Source organism: Patagioenas fasciata, chromosome 16 (assembly GCF_037038585.1).
Source record: "Patagioenas fasciata isolate bPatFas1 chromosome 16, bPatFas1.hap1, whole genome shotgun sequence".
Lineage (NCBI taxonomy): Eukaryota > Metazoa > Chordata > Aves > Columbiformes > Columbidae > Patagioenas > Patagioenas fasciata.
Genome location: NC_092535.1, coordinates 11,196,670 through 11,216,040, shown reverse-complemented (window position 1 = coordinate 11,216,040; position 19,371 = coordinate 11,196,670). Strand labels below are relative to the sequence as shown.

The 19,371-nt window shown below is 48.7% G+C and overlaps 1 protein-coding gene across 4 annotated transcripts in view; it reads left to right on the top strand.

Moving 5' to 3' along the window:
* Positions 1-3,433: 3,433 nt before the first annotated feature.
* NFATC2 (nuclear factor of activated T cells 2) overlaps positions 3,434-19,371 on the top strand; it is a 93,000-nt gene continuing 77,062 nt past the window's right edge. For 2 of the 4 annotated variants that reach the window (XM_065850138.2, XM_065850139.2), the window contains exon 1: positions 11,308-11,769. In XM_065850138.2, the coding sequence (XP_065706210.2) occupies positions 11,631-11,769 (139 nt within the window). In that variant the 5' untranslated portion in view covers positions 11,308-11,630. Of the gene's footprint in view, positions 3,774-11,307; positions 11,770-19,371 lie in introns of those variants that run through there. The other 2 variants (XM_071815515.1, XM_071815516.1) reach the window with 2 other exon arrangements.

Sequence of the window (19,371 nt, the reverse complement as noted above, 5' to 3'; positions counted from 1 at the left end):
CAAGATGAAAACAGAGATGTCTCCGTGAAGTCTGTGATGATAAACTCCGGGCAGCTGCCCCAATGGCCAGAGAGCACATCCTCAGGAAGCCTTAATGTCTTATCTCCTGAAGAGCATAAGAATTTTAAAAAAACAAACAAACAAAACAAAAAACCCCAAAACAAAAAACCAAAAAAACACAAACAACAATACCAAACTACTTCGTTTTTATTGCCAATTCAGAGCGCGGAACCGGCCGGGGTGCGCTCATCCTGCGGCGGAGTGGGGGATTCGGGACCCCTCGGGGCCAAACCCCCGGTACCGACCCCCGGGAGCCCGCCGACCCGGGCTGCTTACGGGGAGATCATCGCTTTCCAAACCTATCCCCTGAGGTAGGGAGCGGGAGAGCCGGGACACGCACCTTCTTCCCATCCCCAAAAACCGGGCATCCTCTTGGCAAATCCCGCAGGGTTGCCGTGGGGAGGTGGGTCCGTTGTTTGGGGTTAGGGATACAGTCCAGAATGTGCCCCTGAAAGGAAGAGGAAGTATTCTCCTAAAGAGGGAATAACTAGCTAAAAATATTAGCTATTAATAGCTCCTTACCTCCAAAAATAAAATCCCTTAGTGATACCAAAATAAGAAAGCAAAGGAAAGTCGGAGGTATTTGGCCTTCCTTTGAAAAGTGAAGCTAAAAATAATTATATATATATAAAAATTTCTCGTTTCTAGGGAAAGTCTCTGCCCCCGCATCCAGCTTGCAGAGTTATATAAGACTTGAACTATATCCCCTTCTCCGCGGCCGCTCACAACGCTCTGGGAGCCGGAGCCAGATGGAGAAAGGTTCCGTCAGGAAAGTTTAACTCAGCGGGGAAGCTGCAGCCAGTGGAGGACACGATTCTCTCGCTGAACTCTCCAAAAGCCTTGGAAATCTTACAGTTGTGTCATATGCTGGTTTGGGGAATACTAGCAGTCCGGAGGCAGCCGCCAGCCCTCTTTCACTTCTTTATTTATTTTTTTTTTCGCTTTGCACTGAGTTTAATTTGGGTAGCAGGATTCAGCATTTTCAAGTTGGAAAAAACTTTGTGGAAGAAGATATTTTAGGAAAACCCTGTCATGTGAACTAGCGGGAGCCGATCAAACTGAGCTATTAAAAGAAAGACATTGTATTTTTAAACGGTCCAGACTAGGGAAGCCAACCTGTGTGCCATAACCGCTGAGCTGTGACTGCTCCCCCCCGATTATAGCTCAGCGTGGGAGGAGGCGAAGCTTTCCGTCGGGGTCGCCCATTCTCCGCTCGCTCCGGGATACCCTTTGGCAGAGCCCGGTGCCCTCGGCCCCCCCAGGTTGTGGGTGTCCCCCCCTGCACCCCTGTTCGACCTCAGCCCCCGCCAGCTCGCCCCTTCCCAGCTCTGCTTTAGCGCTCCCCCTCATCTAAAGCCCCTTCCCCAGCCCCTCTCTTCTGCAATTATAACGAGTGATACTGGGGCGACCACAGTAAGGAGTGTGGGTGGTGGGGAAGGAATAATAATAACTATTAATCAAAAATTGCTTTGCTCTCCAAGCAAAGCGACAACTTTGGTTTCCCCTTAATGTTTCGAAATAGAAATCAAACGGTTCCGACCACACTTGATGCCAATAATGGGTCTAATCGAACACAGCAATTAACTCAGGTGCGACACCTCTGCAAAGGAGCCGAGAATTGCGGGGTGCGGCTCTATCCACGTTATCTCTCGCTCCCGCCGTTTTTTTTTTTTGCGGGATCTCTCTCATGAACATCGTGGTTTCAAAGTGTCCCGTTGAGGTGGGTGTTAAAGGGCAAAGAAGCCAGATTGAGTCCGTGTGCCAGGAGCAGTTTGTCGGTGCTTCTCTGCCAACCCTGGCGCTCAGGTGAGAAAATCTCGGTGTAAACGCGGCCGAAGAGCCATGTTTGCAAACGGCATCGTTGCTGGGAGAGCAGAGGTGTCCCGGGGCTCAGTCCCTGGGGGGACGAGGAGAAAAAGTCTTCCCTAACAGCCGGCGGGGATGTGAGGGGGGTACGGGCTGCGAGGGAGCTGAGGGGTGCAGGGTTACCGGGACGGGGCTCCCCAGCATTTGGGGGGGCCGGTGGAAGCCGATTCTATACTGGGCCCGAGGAGTTGGGGAAAGTATTTCCGCCTCAGCATGTCCAAAAATGACAAAGGGTAGGAAAGTGAGGTGCGCTGAGTTTCCCTGGCCTGCCTGCAGTTGCTAGCCTGCAGGACAACAAACCCGAGAAGCAGAAAGTTTGATTGTGATACCTCCTTCGAGTCGATTTTGGGACTCAGGGAGTGAAGAATGGAAACGTGGTGCGGGTGCCAGCCAGCCCTCCGTGCAGCTCCGGGCCAAGTCCAGATGCACTGAGTCACTCCCGCTGCTGCCCGGGGCTCCGGTGACCCCGGCTCCTCCTGCACAGCGTTCCGTGGGGTTATACACAAACACTCAGGGACTGCAGAGCTGTTACGATCCCCGAAAGAGCATTTTATAGATGTGAACCTTTGATTTCTTCTTCTGGAAAAAAAAAAAAATATATATATATATAAGTCTAGTTGCGGGGAGGTACTGAGCCCGGCGTGGTATCAATAGGCTCGTTAACACACCAGTGAAAACTATACGTTGTAAGAAAACACACAGTTCACGACATCTTTGACTTTATTTTCCTGTTTGCTTTTTGCTTTATTTTCCTGTTTATACATAGTATGTGTAAACACACACGGGTTGTCTTGGTTTCGGAGGCTTCCTTGGCTATTTCATTCTTGCTGAGCTCCACGTGTTATCAATGGAAATCCATGGGGTTGCTCCTCTCCTAAATGGATCTAAAAATAGAAACAGAGAAAGGTCTGTGAAATGCCACTAAACAAATTAACCGTGTTGTGTTATTTTTTTTTCTTTCAGTCTTCTGTATGAAGAATTGAGCCAATGGTAATTAGAAGCCAAAACCTGTGCCAGTAACAAGATGGATATTAATAGGGTGCTGGTGAATTTAAAATACATAAATACAAGCTGGGGACTTCAGTTTTCTGAATGATTTATTCAAAGGTAAAAGCAGCAGCAGTTCGAGCTTGTCTCTGCTGGGAAGAAGGAAAACTTCTGCACAGAAGCCCCGTTGCTTTGAAAGGCTTTGCACTGCCTGCAAGTTTTGTTTAAAAAGCACACACTGGGATTTTTAACATCATCCATATTTCTTTCTTTCTCGCTCTCTAACTTTCTGCTCAACAATTAAGTGCTTGTGCTGCAGACTGAGAAAGCCGCAGAGCTGCCTTGGCCCAGAGCTGCGAGACGTCATGGATTCCTGAGTGTGAAGTTTGCAGGAAAGCCCTCAGTTTGGGAGATGGAGGCGATCCAGGGGTTTCCATGGCACTGGGATAAACAGGAGGAAACAGTGAGGGAATCCCGTTATTTTACAGCATTCAAAGACTATAAACACTCGGAGCAGGGAAGGAAGTGGCCTTTCCCTCTCTAGTAACCCTCATCTCAGAGCAGAGAACTGACTTCACTTCAGGAACAAGCTCAGCCCAGTTCGGATCCCTCTTTGCACCTCCAAACACGTACGGAGGAGGCGAGCAAGAGGGGTTCCCTCTGTCCGGGCGGCACTGGTTGAACATGGTTTAAAGAAGATTTTTTTCATTCTCCTTTTTTTTTTCCTTTTTCCTTTTTTTTTTCTATTTTTTCCTTTTCTTTTCTTTTTTTTTTTTTTTTTTTTTTTTAATTCCTGATGCAGAGAGAAACTGCCTGCAGGCTGGTACATTACCACCACATCATGAGGTCTATGGATCAAGGTAGGGTCTTACTCCTGCGCTGTGTGTCTGTGTGCTGTGTGTGCCCTCCCGTGCGTTTCCCTCCCCCGAGGGTCTCTGTAGGTCCCTCCGCGGGCCAGGTGGTTTATCCCGCCGGGTTTAGCCCGCTCGCGGGCAGCTCGGCTGGGCGGGCAGGCAGGGTTTCGTGACGAGAAGGTCCCTCGGGGAAAGGACTGGACTGGCTTTAGGTTTGGTTTGAAGCGCTCCGCGAAGGCGATACAAATCTGTCTGGAGAAACCTCCTTTAAACTTCAGCCAGAGGGACTCTCCTCTTCCAAGCCATCACCCCAGGAGTCTCGCTGACTAACCTCCCGGCCGCTTAACCCTTCCGTCGCCTAGCCAGGTCCGGGGGGTCGGGGCGCAGACGGCTCCTGCGGGCCCGGTGGAGCCTGGGCAGCGCTGGGCCGGGGCCGGTGGCTCCGCTGCCCTCGGGGATGCCCGCGGCTCCCGTCGGGGTCGGTGCGCACGGCGGGCGGGCGGACAGTACGAGCCGTGCCGGGGGGCTCGGGGCTGCCGCCGCGCTCCCATCCCGCGGCCGCGGTGTGTCGGTGGAGGCAAGAGTTAAGCGCGGCGAGAGGAGGAGTTTGCCCCGCTGCCAGCGCTCGGTGCGCGCCCGCTCCGCACAGCCCGAGGGTCCGCTCCGACCCGAACCATCGTCCCGCTCTGCAGCGGAGATCGCCCTGCTATGGCCCCGGCCCTACCGAGACGGGGGGGGCAGCCGTCTAGGAGCGGCTACGGCATTCTCCGTCCTTCCCCCGCGGCGGCGAGCGGGGCTGTGGGCCCCGGGGAAGGGCGCGGCGCCGGGAGCGGCCCTGCGTGGGGACGCAGAGGAGGCGGCGGGCACGGCAGTGGCTCTGCCGTGCCGGCGCGGAGCCAGGGGAGGGGGCATCTCGCTGGGCCATGCTGGCGAACAGGGAGGGGGTCTCCGGGCACAGCTGTGCCTGGAGCTCTCGGCGTCGCCACCAGCGGGGGATGCTCCGCGCTAGGAAACCCCTCTCTGCTCACAGCCCGATTCTTGTAAAACACCCGCGGACCAGCCGGCCCGGCTGCTCCCCCCGGGCCCTGCAGCCCCCTGCCAGGCAGCCTGCCCGCTCCCCGGGGTGCTCGGCGCTGCACCCCGCGGGCCGGGCGGGAAGCGCAGGTGAGTCGCATTTTTTATAGGGCTACCGGCCCAGGGAGCAGGACGTGGAGAAGGGAAACACTTTTCCATCGACTCGCTCCACTGTAGATTCCCCCGCTCTCCGCTCGGCCGCTGCCAGCGCTGGCACCGCCGCTCAGCAGCTGACTCAGAGCCGCCCCGGGGATTTGCTGGGTGTCGGGGCGGATGAGGTGGGTATCGCAGGGCTTCGTTTGAAGGGCTCTTAGTAGCGGTTATTTGTTTTCTCCTGCCGTAGCAAGGTCCCCAAGCACCTGCCAAAATACACTCGTTAACACCTACACCCAAAGGGGATCATCCGAGAGCTCCAATTCTCGGACAAGCCAATGGAAAGAGTCTTTAGTGGCTTTATACCGCCCTAAGATCAGGCCATTGCCCTGCCTCGTGTATCCTCAGCTTTCTCCAGACAAAACTCCTTCTTTCCTGAGCGCTTCAGCTGCTCTTAGTCACTCTCACAACATCCCAGAGAAGTTCTTTTGCTGCACAAAGAGCAGCAAAGTGAATGATAGAAAACTTCTTGCACTTCTCAGTGCTGGCAAGGTCCCAGTCTCACCTGCTATAGGGTAGCAGTGTACCAGAGCACAAGGCAGAGCTCTGATGGCAGTTTTCATGGTTCTTTACATTGCTATGGAAGAGTAGCTGTTCCTCAGAGCCCTGTTCACAGAGCAAAATGAAAGGCACTGATTTATTTTCTTTTTTTTTTCCAGATCAAATACTTGAGACCACAATAGCCAGATGAGCAGTGCAGTCAGTTGCATGACACAGCCTAGAGATACTTCAGAAAGAGTATGCCCCTGGGACCCAGCATGTATTTTCCCTTTATGTGAAATGCTTGCTTGGGTTGGTGGTATAGGGGCGATGGCAGCAGACCCTGGCACTGAATTGCCTTTGTGTCACCAGTCTGCTTTTCACAAAGAGTGAGCTGCATGAAACTGCCAGGGGTTAATAGCACACGGCACTTTTGGGATCAGTCTCTGGCTTTGGCAGGATTTCTGCACCCATGACAAAGTGCAAGAATCTCGTTAATGTAGGGTGTGTAAACGATGATGTGTTAATAATTTTGGGCCCTAGTCCCTTTTTATGATTAGAGCAGGCTCAGAATGAGGAATGAAGACTTTGTGTAGCTTAACACACTGCCAGCAAAAAGATGCTTCAGTAGCTTTGCTCCCTGAGCTGTGCTTCTGGCCGTGAGTCCCTGTGACATCTTGTTGTCCCATATCTGCTGCTGCTCTGTCCGTCAACGAAGCCTCTTTCTAACTGTGAGCCCTGCAGGACAGTTACACCGGCTGACAGTCAGCAAAGGATTTCGGAGTCTTCCGAACAGGGTAGGAATCGCATTCACAGATGGGACACTGACATAATTGGAGCACTCTTTTATAGCATTCCAGTAGATATTCTAACTGAAATGTTTCATCATTCATTTTTTGAAAATAGCCAAGGATAATAATATCTTAGAACTTCTTTTCCACTACTGACTTAATCTATTTTTTTTTTTAAACTATGATATGTGCATTCCTTTGGTTTGCACAGCAGACTTCAGAACTTAACGGGAACATGGAGATACGAAAAATTTTTCCATTGTCCTTTCTTGCCAAACCACTTTAAGCCTGAAATTTGGGGGTAATATCTCTGACTCAACCTGACCCCAAAATTGAATAGTAGCGTGTGTGCTTGTGTGCCTCTCAAAGGAAGTACCAGATTATTTCTCCCTCTCTCTTTTTTTATTTCCCCCATCTAATAGCACTCCCCACACTCCAGACCAAGCAACTAGTCACTCACAGTCTGAGCTCATTTTAAAGAGCTTGGATTAAGTCCATGTGCAAGTTTTAGTTGCCTGTTAAATTTCTAATGCCTGCCACATACACCATTAGAAAACTTAGATTAAGACAGCACTGACTTTAATTTTCTTTGGGTTTTAGCTGCTAAATAGATGTGCAGCATTTTTAATCTACATTTCTCTTCCTCCTTTTTCTTGTAAAAAAATAATACGAGGGTATTACAGTGTTACAGATCTAGTGTAAATTAAATGTCATGTGGTACACATAATAATTAGCACTGTCACCATATTTATGAGATCATCTGAAACTTTCTTCAGCTCAGAGCATCATCCAAAAACTTGCATTAGTGAAGTTTACAGGTACAGGGAATACAATGGGATGGTATAAGCAGAAACTGAAAATAGCAAATGATAAATTAGATCTGCAGTGAATTGAAATACTGAGAAATATGTTAAATATTTTTTAAAGTATAGTTTGTGTTACAGTAGAAACTACTCCTTCTTAGCTTTGTTTTTTGATTCCTCGTCCCCTAGTACCTAGGTAGTCCAGTACTCACATACTTTTAAAGTTTATTAAAGCAAAGCTCTGCCAAAGGCAAGCACTGATCCAACTATGTGGAAAAGGACTCCTTCCACTCTCCAGTTCCCTGAAATGGCAGCACAATGTCTTTCCAGTTATACTCTCTGTAGAGGCTGCTGCAAGTATACGTGGCTGCAATTTTTGTTAATGCTGCCAAGGACAGACTTTGCTTAAGTTCTTGAAACACCTTTTTGGCTCACGAAAACAGCTTTACGGAGGAAAAAAAAATAGGAGTTAGTGCTGACTCTCAGATCTCTAATGTGGGTGCTGTGAGCACAAGCAGAGTTGTCACCAACGGCCAGGGGTTGTGGCCGTGTTGGCCCTTTGATAGCGGCAGCAGGAGAAATAAATGGAGGATCCTTGTAGAAAGGAACTGATTCTGATATTAAAAAGACCGAGATTTAGGAAAACCAGCTAGTCTATTTAAGCCTAGTAGTTTCCCTGCCTTTTCTTCATCACTAATTATTAAGGACAGACTGTGGGCAGCATTTGTCAGTTATGTAGCTATAACAGCTAAAACTTAGACAATGTATACTATTTTACTCTCTTTGTTGGCTCAAGAGCATGTTTTGGGTCTAAACTAAACTATACTTAGCCCTTGGAGGTCTTCAAAAACTACAGCTGTCACTTGAGCTGAATTCTGCAGCTGCTTGCACCTAGTAATGGTTTCATGCATCTCTAATATTTAGGCCAGATTTATATTTTGTGGATTTGCACCATTTCTGCTTGAAATAACACACTGGTAGGTTCCAACACAGCCCACAGAGGATAGTGTTATAACTCACACCTCTGTGCACTCAAAGTCTGTGGAAAGTGTTATTCCTACACGTTATGCCATAGCGGTCATATGGGACTGATGTCCTTATGTGCCCTGTGAGCTGCAGAAGGGAGCAGAGGGAATCCAATGGATTGTGTACCTGATGTATATTGTTCCTTGACATCTGTCAAGTTGTCCACTGGGCAAAAGAGTTGAATTCCATAAGCTGAGCTAATTCCTACATTTCCCTAACACTTTCCTCATTGCTGTCTTGTCACCTGAATTCCTCGCCAGCGTCAGAATATATGATTACTTGTATTAGCGGTGAAACTATTTTGAACAGCATGGTCATCTTGGAAAGCAAAATGTACATTTTTCCATTTAGGGAGTATTACTAACTCAAGGAGTAGCTGAGGATAAGTTTGAAAATTCCCATGCTTAATGGATTGTGGGCGAGATAGGAAATAAAGGATAAAGGGTCGGATAAAGATTTAGCAGAAGTTGGGGTCATTTCCCCATGCTCTCCTGCCAGCCACCCATATCTTACTTAAAAAGGCCAATGTTATTGTTCGTGTCTTTTCTTTCTGTGGTTAAAACAAATGATGCTATCCAATCGTGCTCCATGTGTTGTTAGCTGCAAGGATGACAGCTCTCTTTAGTGCTAAGCCAAGATCAGCAAGTATATTTGGTTTTTCTAATGAATTTTAAATAGAAGGGCCAATGATAAAAGCCTAGCACTCCAGCAAACGGTAAGCAACGTTTTAGAACAGATGCATATAAACAGGCCAATTTAATATATGTTTTCTTCGCATTTAAACAATTGAGAATGAATCAAGCCCTCAGACAGAGCAGCATGTGTTCCCCATGCACGTTCCTAAGAGCAAGAACTCAACCCTGTCTGCAGCTTTCTGGGCTGGCCTCATTTCTGAATGCCGGTAGCCAAGACCACTAATCACCGGCTGCACGGGCTTCCCCATCTGTGCCCGCCGCAGCAGAGCCCTGGCTCTGGTCGAACCAGGCTCTACAGAACTACAGAGAGCAAGCGCCTTGTGTAGTATTAAGACTCTCTGCAGGCGAGGAGGTAGATCTTAACTGTGGTATCCAGCTCAACTGCCGGAAACGAGGTTGGAGCACGGAGGGGCTTGGTCTCTTCTCCCAAGTAACAAGTGATAGGACAAGAGGAAATGGCCTCAAGTTGCACCAGAGAAGGTTCAGATTGGATATTAGGAAAAAATTCTTCACGGAAAGGGCTGTTGGGCATTGGAACAGGCTGCCCGGGGCAGTGGTGGAGTCACCGTCCCTGGAGGGGTTTAAAAGACTGTTAGAAGAGGTTGTTAGGGACATGGCTTAGTGCTAGACTTAGATAATTGGTTGGACTCGATGATCCTCAGGGTCTCTTCCAACTGAAATTATTCTATGATTCTGTGATTCAACCACAGGGTGACCACTGGATCCCCATCAAAACAGGCTTCAGTGGTCCCTGCCCTGAGCAAGGAGCCACGTCGCGTCAAGAGGCAGCACGGTGTTGCACACGAGGAGATGTACACAGCCCACGACTTTTTCATGCTGCTTACACACGCGTGTGCAGATGCGCACAGGGCTGTGGGCTGACCAGGTGGAAATCCAGAAAAGTGCTACTCCCGGTTGTTTTGGCAGTACGTGCAGGAGAAAGTTCAAATAGTTTGGCCCAAGGAAGATATTGTGTTATGTATATTATGCATTAATAAGAAAAAGTGTTGTCCTTTTAGTCTCTGCTGAGTTAAAGTATGGCAGTGATTGCAGTGAAATCACTCATTAACTTAGAGGCTGCGAATATGGAATAATGGCTTTTCCCTCCCCATTTAAACTGCATTCCAGCAGGAAACGCATAGACAGAATTTACCTGTTGTCCTTACTCCCCTTTCAGAGCCCAAAGCGCTGTGCAGTGTTTTTTCTCACCAACAGGTGCCTCCAACACCTCCCAGTAGCTGGTACAAAGCTACTGGTATTGCCGGGGTTCTTCAGAACCTCAATGTAGAAAGTCATTTCAAAGCACAGGAGAAGCCCGAGTTCTTGCCCTCTGGACTGGCAAAGGATGGAGCAAAAGAGTGTGGTAAGAAGGTGATTTGTCATTATTTGGCTGGCCGTATTAATGATAAACATGAGGCTATAAAGCCTAAACATAGAGCTCCTGGTTCATGTGTGCTGTGAAACAGACTTTCTGTGACCTTAGACAAGTAATTCAGGGTCAGGTTTGTAATGTAGTTAATGCTGTCACGCTAACAGGCTTAGCAAATAAAAACAAGTTGAAGTAAACACCAAAATACTTTTAAAATTATCTTGGTCCCTCTGTCTTTGCCTCCCTTCCTTGTCTACAGACGAAAAGCATTTTTCAAATTCACAGACCCAGTGACAGCCACCCATACACTAATAAAGGGGACCACACAAACAGGTAAGCAAAGGAACAGTCTTCTGACCACAGATGCTCTAAACACAGGGATTTGGGATCTCCAGTCACCCGCAAGTGTAGTCATTGTTGTTGTAGCAACCGTTGGAGGGGTAGAAGGCTGTTGGGAGGCAGCAACCAGCACCCTGTGAAGGGCCTAGGGAAGATGTTGATGAATAGACTCAATGTGGCGAAGGTGGCCGAGGGTACCTGGCTGGCAGCGCTGGCCATGTGGTCAGCAGGGAACACGTCGAGAGCCCATTCCGTGAAACGCTGTTTGTGAGCAAGGCAGGGGGAGAACAGAGGCCTTGTGCTTGATGGACTCGATGTTTCTAAATGTGCTCCAGTTCAGAGAGGTTGGGCTGTGAGTGCGGGAAACACATTCAGAAAGCAGCAACCTGTGATGAGAGGCACGAGCATGTGGTAGGGGAGACGTGAAGCCCAGAGAAGGCATGGACAGCACATGGGCTGCTTGGAGCTGCTGGGGACCCTGGAAATCTGAATAGAAAGGGGCTTGATCTCTGAGAAGGCAGAGGGTGTGTGCAGGACAGCAAGACATGCTCAACCTAGAGTAACAGGGCTGAGACGGCTCACCGAATGAGGGCTGAATGGGATTTCCGGAGGCTCCCATCCCTGTGCAAGGCCATCGCTTCCCTCTCAGCCCTGCTTTTCCCTTTCCTCTCCCCCTCCTCAGGCCTCTCTCCTCCACTCTCCCACCAGGACCCCCGCAGGCGTCCCCCGCCGGCGCAACGCTCCTCTCCCCCGGGGCCGGTGCGGCCCGGGCCGGGCTCCTCCTCCCCGGGGGCGGCCCCGGCGGCAGGTGGCTGCTCGGAGCAGGAAGCTGCCACCGCTCGTCCGGCCGGTCCCCTCGTGTGTCGCCGCCGGGGCTTCGCCGCCCGCATCCCCCGCCGTCCGGGGGCAGCCGTGCCCGCCTCAGCGACCCCCGGAAGATCTTTTTGCTTGTTTTTTTTCCTTTTCTCCCCCCCCTTTTTTTTTTTCGTCTCTTAACTCCTCTCCACTTGCACTTGGAAGGATACCTACGAGTTTCTCGGCGGTTATCGCACTTCGGGCTCCACTCGGCAGCCGGCCAGTCCCGGGCGAACCGCCCGTCCCGCCCCGCCGCTGCCAGGCGGGCTCTGGCCGCGATGAGCGCCCCGGCTCCGGAGCCCGACCCGCAGGAGGGGGACCCCGGGCATGGCTCCGGCCCGGCCCGGGCGGGCAGCCCGCAGGAGGAGTTTGACTTCTCCATCCTCTTCGACTACGACTACTTGAAGCCGATCGAAGGTTGGTGAGGAGCCGCCGCAAGAACAGCCGGGGCCGCGCCCCGACGGGGCGGCGGGGCCGCCTCTACCGGACCGAGCGGCTCCGGGGGCCGGGCCGGGTGGCCTCCGGCTGCCCCGCGGAGAGCGGTGGGGGCCCGGGGTGCTGCCGAGTCCCTGCCCTGCCCGGGCCAGCCCCGCCGGGCTCCTGGCTGGCTCTGCGGTTGGGCGTGTGCCCCGGTCGGGCTGCCCGGGCCCGGCGAGGCGATGGATGCCGAGCGATGGATGCCGAGCGATGTGCTGCTTGACGGACTGTGCTCAGAGACGGGTTTTTTTTGAGTTTTGCGGTGGTGTTTTAGCCAGCAGGTGCTTGCGAATGATCACTGTCACTGGCGGCAAATGGCCTGGTCCCCGTCTGGTGATGAAGTATCTAAAAGTGGCTGTGGACCTTGCTATTATTTATGAAGTTATGTACCTGAGTATCAGAGCAGAGCTGTGAAAGATGAAGCTGGGGAGCTCATCCCATGTTGGTCACTTTGTGACCATTGTCATGATGGTAGAGGGTGTTCTTGAAACTCAAAAAGGCTTGAGCACCGGGTCTAGGAGCCTTGTGGAGTTAGTTACCTGTGATGAGTGACCATGGATGACCTTGCTGGGATAGTAAGGAGCTGGGGAGATTCAGTTTCCAGTTGAGTCCAAACACCGTAAGCTTAAGTCAGGTTAAAAACCAAACCAAAACAAAACCAAGGCAGTTTGTTCTCTTACTTTCCTGAGTTTATGCAAGTCTGCGATACTAAAAACATTATGACAAGTGTTCCCCAACTTTCTAAATTATAGTTCAATCAGTTGATGATACTAGAAATGGATGCTTCCTATCCCATAAAATACAGATTTGTGTAAAACAGAGAAAGCCAAGAGAGACAGGACCCAGAGGAAATAATTGCTGGGATATTGTTTCTAAGATACAGGTGTTTTGATTCTGCAGAGTTGACAGGTGGCATTTCTCTAGGGCATTTGAAGAGAGATGATGTGTTCCTAGGGGACAGTGCTGGAGAAGGAGGGAGACCTATTAGGCCTGAATCACGGTATCATTAGCAAAATGGACAGACGTGCACCAGCATCAAAGCTGGGTGAGGATGGTTAATGTCATCAAATGCACAAAGCTGAATTTTCTTTCAAGGTTTAATGGTGACCAAACCATGCTAAAATAAATCCATGATGGGGAGAGGTCAGTGATTTGAATTAAAATACATTAAATCTCAGTGAAAGCTTCAGATGCTGTCACAAGTAGAGAGTACTGTTGTGAAGCCTTAAGTGGAAGTTCCACAGAATATAATGATACGTAGGTGGGGGTTAGAAAGTTTAGTCTTCAAACCGCATAGATGCAGAGCACTGTACGCTTGTAGTAGAAGTAACTTCCTTCTTGAGCCTGCTTTCTCCACGTTTGAAGGACTGGAAACCATAATTAGTCGTAATTTTGTTTGTTCCCAAGATGGAAATCATTAGCATAAAGAAAAAAAGATCACAACCGTATATACTAGCATTGTAATCTGGAGAACATTCTCCCTCGCTTTGAAAAGGCACCAGCTAGAGTCTGTAAGCAATTCAGTATACATCTGTGACCTTTAACGTGCAAAAGATTAAAGTGTGTTTACACGAGAACAGAAAATGTTCAGATTTTGAGAAAGGGCTTTACCCACATGCCAGTGGTAAATGATGCTCCTTGTTCATGTGTGATTCTGGCCTTGTCTGAGCTGTCGCTGGGAAGACAAGTCCTTTTCAGTGAAGAATTCAAAATGGAACCAAAGCCATGGGAGTGTGTGCGGATCCCAGCACTTCAGTCTGGTTCCTGCATTCGGAGCCTGTTTGAAAGACACTCTGGTTTCCTCTGGCCGGCTCCACCCACCGCTCACCACAAGTCCTATAACAACAAACCTCTGTAAACATGCTAAAGTGATTTTTTTTTAAGGGAACAAATGTAAATTTTGGACTCTAGGAATGGATTTGGATTCAAGTCTATTTCTGATAAGCAATTTTTTAAAAGGTTGGGATGTGACAGTAGCCACCCAAGCCTGTGTTTTGAAAGTAGGATCTATATCACAACTTGTTTCTATGGAAATGACAGAAATATCCTTACTGCCAGTGGCTGGCATTCAGTAGTGCTTATGTGTGCCTGAGGCAACAGGGGAAAAAAGGGTAAATAAAATTCTCCGGTCAATATTATTAATATTACATATTCCTCTCTAAGCCAACCATGTCTAAAAGCAGGAGTGCTATACAAAGTGCCATTTTCCATGTGCCTTCAATTAGCTATCATCTTCTCGTAATTTGTAAACTAGAAACACCTGCCTTCAGCAGACTGAACCCAGCAGGTTTTTGGAAGTTTGTGAAAGTGGGTATCCTGGGCTGTTAGGTTGAAGTTCTGATTTCACTTGGGCATTGAAGATGTTTTCTGTCTCCTTTTAAACAAGTGTGTTAGGTGCATTCCCTTGAGAGGCACATGTGGAGGTATAGCTCATGGTATTCCAAGTTTTAGCTTATTTCAAACTTGAAAAGTACTGAATATCTTTGCTTCTCAATAGAGAAGACTGACAGAAAGTCAATGAGCATTTGAACTAGCTCCTACTCCCAGATGAGTGAATTTGGATAGCTGCTTTGTGTATTATTCCGTAATATCTGTTGTTGGCCACTATGAGAGACAAAATACTGAAAAGCCAGACAAGTGCTCTGCTTCAGCAACTCACTTAATGTACTTTTGTTCTGTGTTCACTGTGTGATGATCCACTGATAGGTAAAGCTTCCGCATAATTTTTAGTATTTGAGGTTAACCCCTCTGTGGACTGATGCCTCTGAGGTGTGTTTTGAAACTTAAAATCCAAACAAAATCCATCTTTAAATAAGGTTCCAGATAAAATCCTGCCTTAAGGCAACAGGTGAGAATGGATATTGGAAGGAGTAGTTTTTCGTAGGCTCAAGCTGTTGCTGTAGCACAGCAGACTCTTGCATTGCACCTGGTGAGATGAATCTACAGGGTCTATGTATGTATAATAGAGGGAAAGCAGGGAGCATTTATAAATATTAATATTCCTCTAAATGCTTGACAGGCTCCCAGGGACATTGCCACGTCTTGTAGGTGTCAAGCTGCGTATAATTTGCCTTGTTCCATCTTTTTCTCCCCAATACGAAACTATTAAAAGGAAAAAAACAAACCCAACACAACAAAAAAACAACTGAACACAAAAGCAAACAAACAAAAAACCCCAACAAAGCAAAAAACCCCGAACCACAAGCTTGCAGCTCGGTGCTGGTGACTGGCTCAGTAACACAGGAGGCAGTGTTCAGCGGCAGCCCTGCAGGGAGGAAACAAATATGCCCGTGTAGCAGAGAATACCAGATCTCACTCAGGAAACCGACTTTCACTGTGAGCTTCCAAGAAGCCAGTGTAAATAACAGACAGCTCGGCTTTTGAAAAATGCAAAAAAAAAAAAAAAAAAAGAAAAAGCTCTGGACTGGCCCCTTCAAATTACAATAAGCAAATTAACTAAAAAAACCCAGTACTCTCATACAAAGAAGGAACTCTGTTTAATCCCAGGAGCTGCGCTGCAGCAAACGGATGTGAGGTCAAAACCCAACTTCTCCCTCTGCCCTCCCTTGGCTGCCGTGTCCCACATGCGACTATCTTTAGCTTTTCCTAGATGATGGTTTGTATAAACACATCATGGAATGCAGTTGCTGGGGTGATGTGTTATTCCCTAATTTCATGCTAATTGGCAAGGTCACATTTGGCTGACTGAACAGCTTTGAAGTCAGTGCCTTGTTTAAAGAACAGCGGAGGGTGAGCCCTTGCACGGCCATGTGTGCACACGCGCTGGTGTACGTCCCTCTGGCTTGGGAAACCTCTGGAGCACAGCAGGACCTGCTGTGGGGTTTCCTTTTTGCCTTTCAGAGGTGTGTGGAAAGAAGTTTTTAAAATCAAGGGTTAAGTCCTTTGAAACTTAAATACCTTGATCTTTTTCACCTGTGTTTTAATTGCCCTTGCTTATCAGCACTCAGGGCAGGCCTGATGGAACCCACCTGGGGAGGCTGCCCAGGTGGAGCTGCCTGCAGTGTTCCTCAGGCTGTCCACACGTTTGCTGTTTATCTACAGCATGGTAGGACACAGAGCTTTGCTTCCATCCTGTATTGTAGGAAGAGGAGAGATGGTCTTGTGAACTAGTAAGTGGGTAAAGACTATGGAATAAAGAGGACAGTAAGAGCTGGCAGCTTGGAGGTGGTTTGGAGGTAGGACTTCCCTAGCTGTGGGATTTGGGTGATGCAGGGGAGTGAGTAAGCTGTTTGCTGACAGTAAAGCTGAGAACGTGAGGAGGTGCCTGTGTGGTCTGGGTGTGAAGCTCACTTTCTTTTAACCCCCTGTCAAACAAGAAGGATCTCCTGGTACTGAATCAGAGGATGATTCACCAGCAAAACCTCAGGCTGGGAAGTGCCTGAATGGAGGTGGGGAAGTGCTGTGACTGCCAGTGCAAAGGGGTGTCAGAGGAGCTGTGCTGAAGCTGTTATGCGGCTTATGTCCATCAGAAAAGCAGGGGAGAGGACAGTGCTTTACAGAACTATTTTGGTCTGTGTTCTGGGATATGATAGGATGTGCAGAAACAGGGGAACCCTTGAAGGTGGCACAACGTTGCACCTTTGGGGCATCTGCACAAAGGTTTCAAAGCTGCTTCAGTTCTTGAAAAACACCTTTGCTAGGCTGATCTCTTACATAATTATTTGCTTGTAAGGGGGTGCAATGGCCTCTCACCACTTTGGGAAGCCAAGCTGGTGGGTGGCTGGCTGGGCTGCTCCTTGTCATCTGCAGTGTGGCAGAGGGCCGGCAGCATGGGGTTTGCTGTCCTCGGCTCCTGCCACCGTAACCAAGCTCACCTTTGCAGCTCAGGCAGGAGCATGGCTATTGCTGGGCCCATCGCCTGGAGCCATTCTCGTGTCCTGGACTGCTCCCTGTTCCCTCTGGTGTCTACAAATGCAGAGAGAAAGCTGCCGGGGAATAACCTGTCCTCCCCCTCAGAGGCAGGAGCTCAGTGTTATTTACAAAATCCAGCTCTGGTGGTGCTCACATGGGGAAGCTGGGATGTTGGCTTGGGTCTGCCCCTTCCTCGAGCAAATTCCAAACCCTCAGCCTGCCTTAGCCAAGTTGTCTGGGAGTGGAGTAGCCAGTCCCATCCTACTGAAACAAAAAGCGGAATTTCTCCTGATTTCAATGGAAGAGCCATTTACTTCCAGAGAGCAGCACTCACTGCTTCACCCAACCACCCCTTTTCCCTCCCCTGGTGAGGTCAGAACCTTGCGTCGTAGCATCACCAGCATTTCCATGGTGACAGACCATGACATCACAGCCATGTGGGCAATAGAACTTGGGACAGTGATTTCATTGTACCTCCAAAGACATGCAGGGCTGGGACTTGGTCAGGTCTCCCCAGAGCCCCCAGGCCGGCTCCTGACGAAGCCGTGCCGATGAGTCAGGGCCGTCAGCCTCAGACTCCGGGCATCTCTGCCCGGCGCGGCTCCCCAGGCGCTCTGCAAACCAGCCGACGTTTTCTTGTCTGCAGTCTTGCCCACATTCCAGTGCTGCTGCCTGCTGTATTGATAATTTGCCATGTGTGGGGGGAAGCTAAATATTTTTGCTCCATGGAAGGCTGTGGGTGTTGTCTGCTTGGCAAAAGGCGCCGGCCTCGCTGGCTGGGTGAGCAATCCCGGTTTGCAGAGCCCGGAGAGCGCTGCGGAGGAGCACTCTGCGAAAGTGCTGTGGGAAGGCAAGGGCAGGTAGCAGCTTGTTGTTGTGCGTAAACATTGCTCTGAATATCTGGAACACGGATCCTCTCGGAGGGTGAATACCAGGTGCTCATTTAACCACAATATTTCAGGAAGAAGCAAAGAATATTGAAGTTATCTAAAGCCCAGTTTTAATGGGCAGAAAGTGTGGGTAGTGGTGTGTGTTTGTTATTCAGAAGACTTTAAAAGTTATATATGCACATGCAAATATATGTTTGCTTTTTCCATACTCCTCAACACAAATGTACACACATTAGCTTTGCTGTTCAATGTGTGTTGTGAGGAGTTCTAATTCTTTACCTGTTTGTGTATCTGGCACGGATAACGTGGTTGAACGTGTATGGTGAGAGCAGCTTTTACTGTAGGCGTGTTGAATGGGGAACTGAAGCGGTCACCTGTTCCTTGATGTGAAGCTGTTCAACCTGGGGAGCTTTTCTGCAATTGCTGGTCACTGCAGGAATCCTGCGTCAAGCCTTGCTCTGTTTGGGGCTGATTCTGTTCCCTTGCGTCGATTCGAATGGGAGTGATCCTCCTGAAAGCAGAGCGATGTTTGGTGTGACTGCGGAGGGGTGTGTTGCTCTGTTGGGCATGAAGGAGTGATGCGTTTTAGTCAAAGTGAATGAATTGTAGCGTCAATATCTAGGCTTGATGTGTCAGTGATATGAATGACGCACTAATCCTGTGAGTGCCAAAGCTCTGAGATCAACAATGCTAAAAATACATTCGGCTGAAAACTCAGTTACTCGTTGCTGTTTTCCCATCCCCGAAACAGTTGTGTGCTGGGATTAAAAGCCAGAGGAAACCTTAAGAAAGTTGCAAACTAGACTCTCCCGGTCATCTCTCATCCCATCACATCGATTTTCTGTGTGCTGGTTTCTTTGGTTGGCTGGTTGGGGTTTTCTGCTAAACATGAAAGCTCAGCAGTTCCTGCTACATGTTTTATTTTTGTGGAGTTTTCTCCAGGTTGGGCAAAACATTGTGCACAAAAACTAGCAGTCAAAAATCAGTGGAGGATTTTGCTGGCACACTAAGAAGCATTTAAAACTGAAAAAGAACAGCAACCCAGAAATTAAGTCACAATCTCTCCGAATGCAAAAGTTTCACTACAATCTTCTTCTACTTTTGCAGAAAGTGCAGTCAGCTCCTACCTGGCTTTACGTACAATATTATTTGCTTATGGAAAATGCTGCCTCATGTAATGTAGGAGTTGGAGAAAATGCTGGAATGGCTATTTAAATACTTACATGAAACCTTCTTTGCGTATGACACATACTGATCTGTGCCCAAAGTGTGCACATAGCGTGAATTAATCTCCAGCTGTTTCAGATATTTCTTGCTGGATACATTGAGACCTTTAAAAACATATAGAAATCCTGATAATATTTTGCATGCTTTTGTTTAATGACAAATATTATTAAGCTCCCAAGCTTGGGGAAGCTGCAGGAGCTGCTACAGATCAAGGGTTCTGTCTTGGGGATACTTGGGCTGACTCCGCTCTTGCGGATGCTGCTGGGACCAGACCAGAACTGGGCTCAGCGGTGCCGGTGGGGATTCTGTATTGCCCAGAAGCATCCTTGTACTCTGCAGCCTGGGGACAGTTTGCGAGGCTGACAATCTATGAAAATTGAGGATTTTTTGAAGCAGGAGAGATGGTTGCACTGAACACTTATCTGTTAATGTGTATTTTATAATAATTCTTCAGGCAAAATGTTCCTTGATTTGAAATTGGAAAGTGATTGCCTGTAACTATGGGACTGGATCCTTTCTATCTCTTTCTTTTCTAACAAATATTTGCGAATGT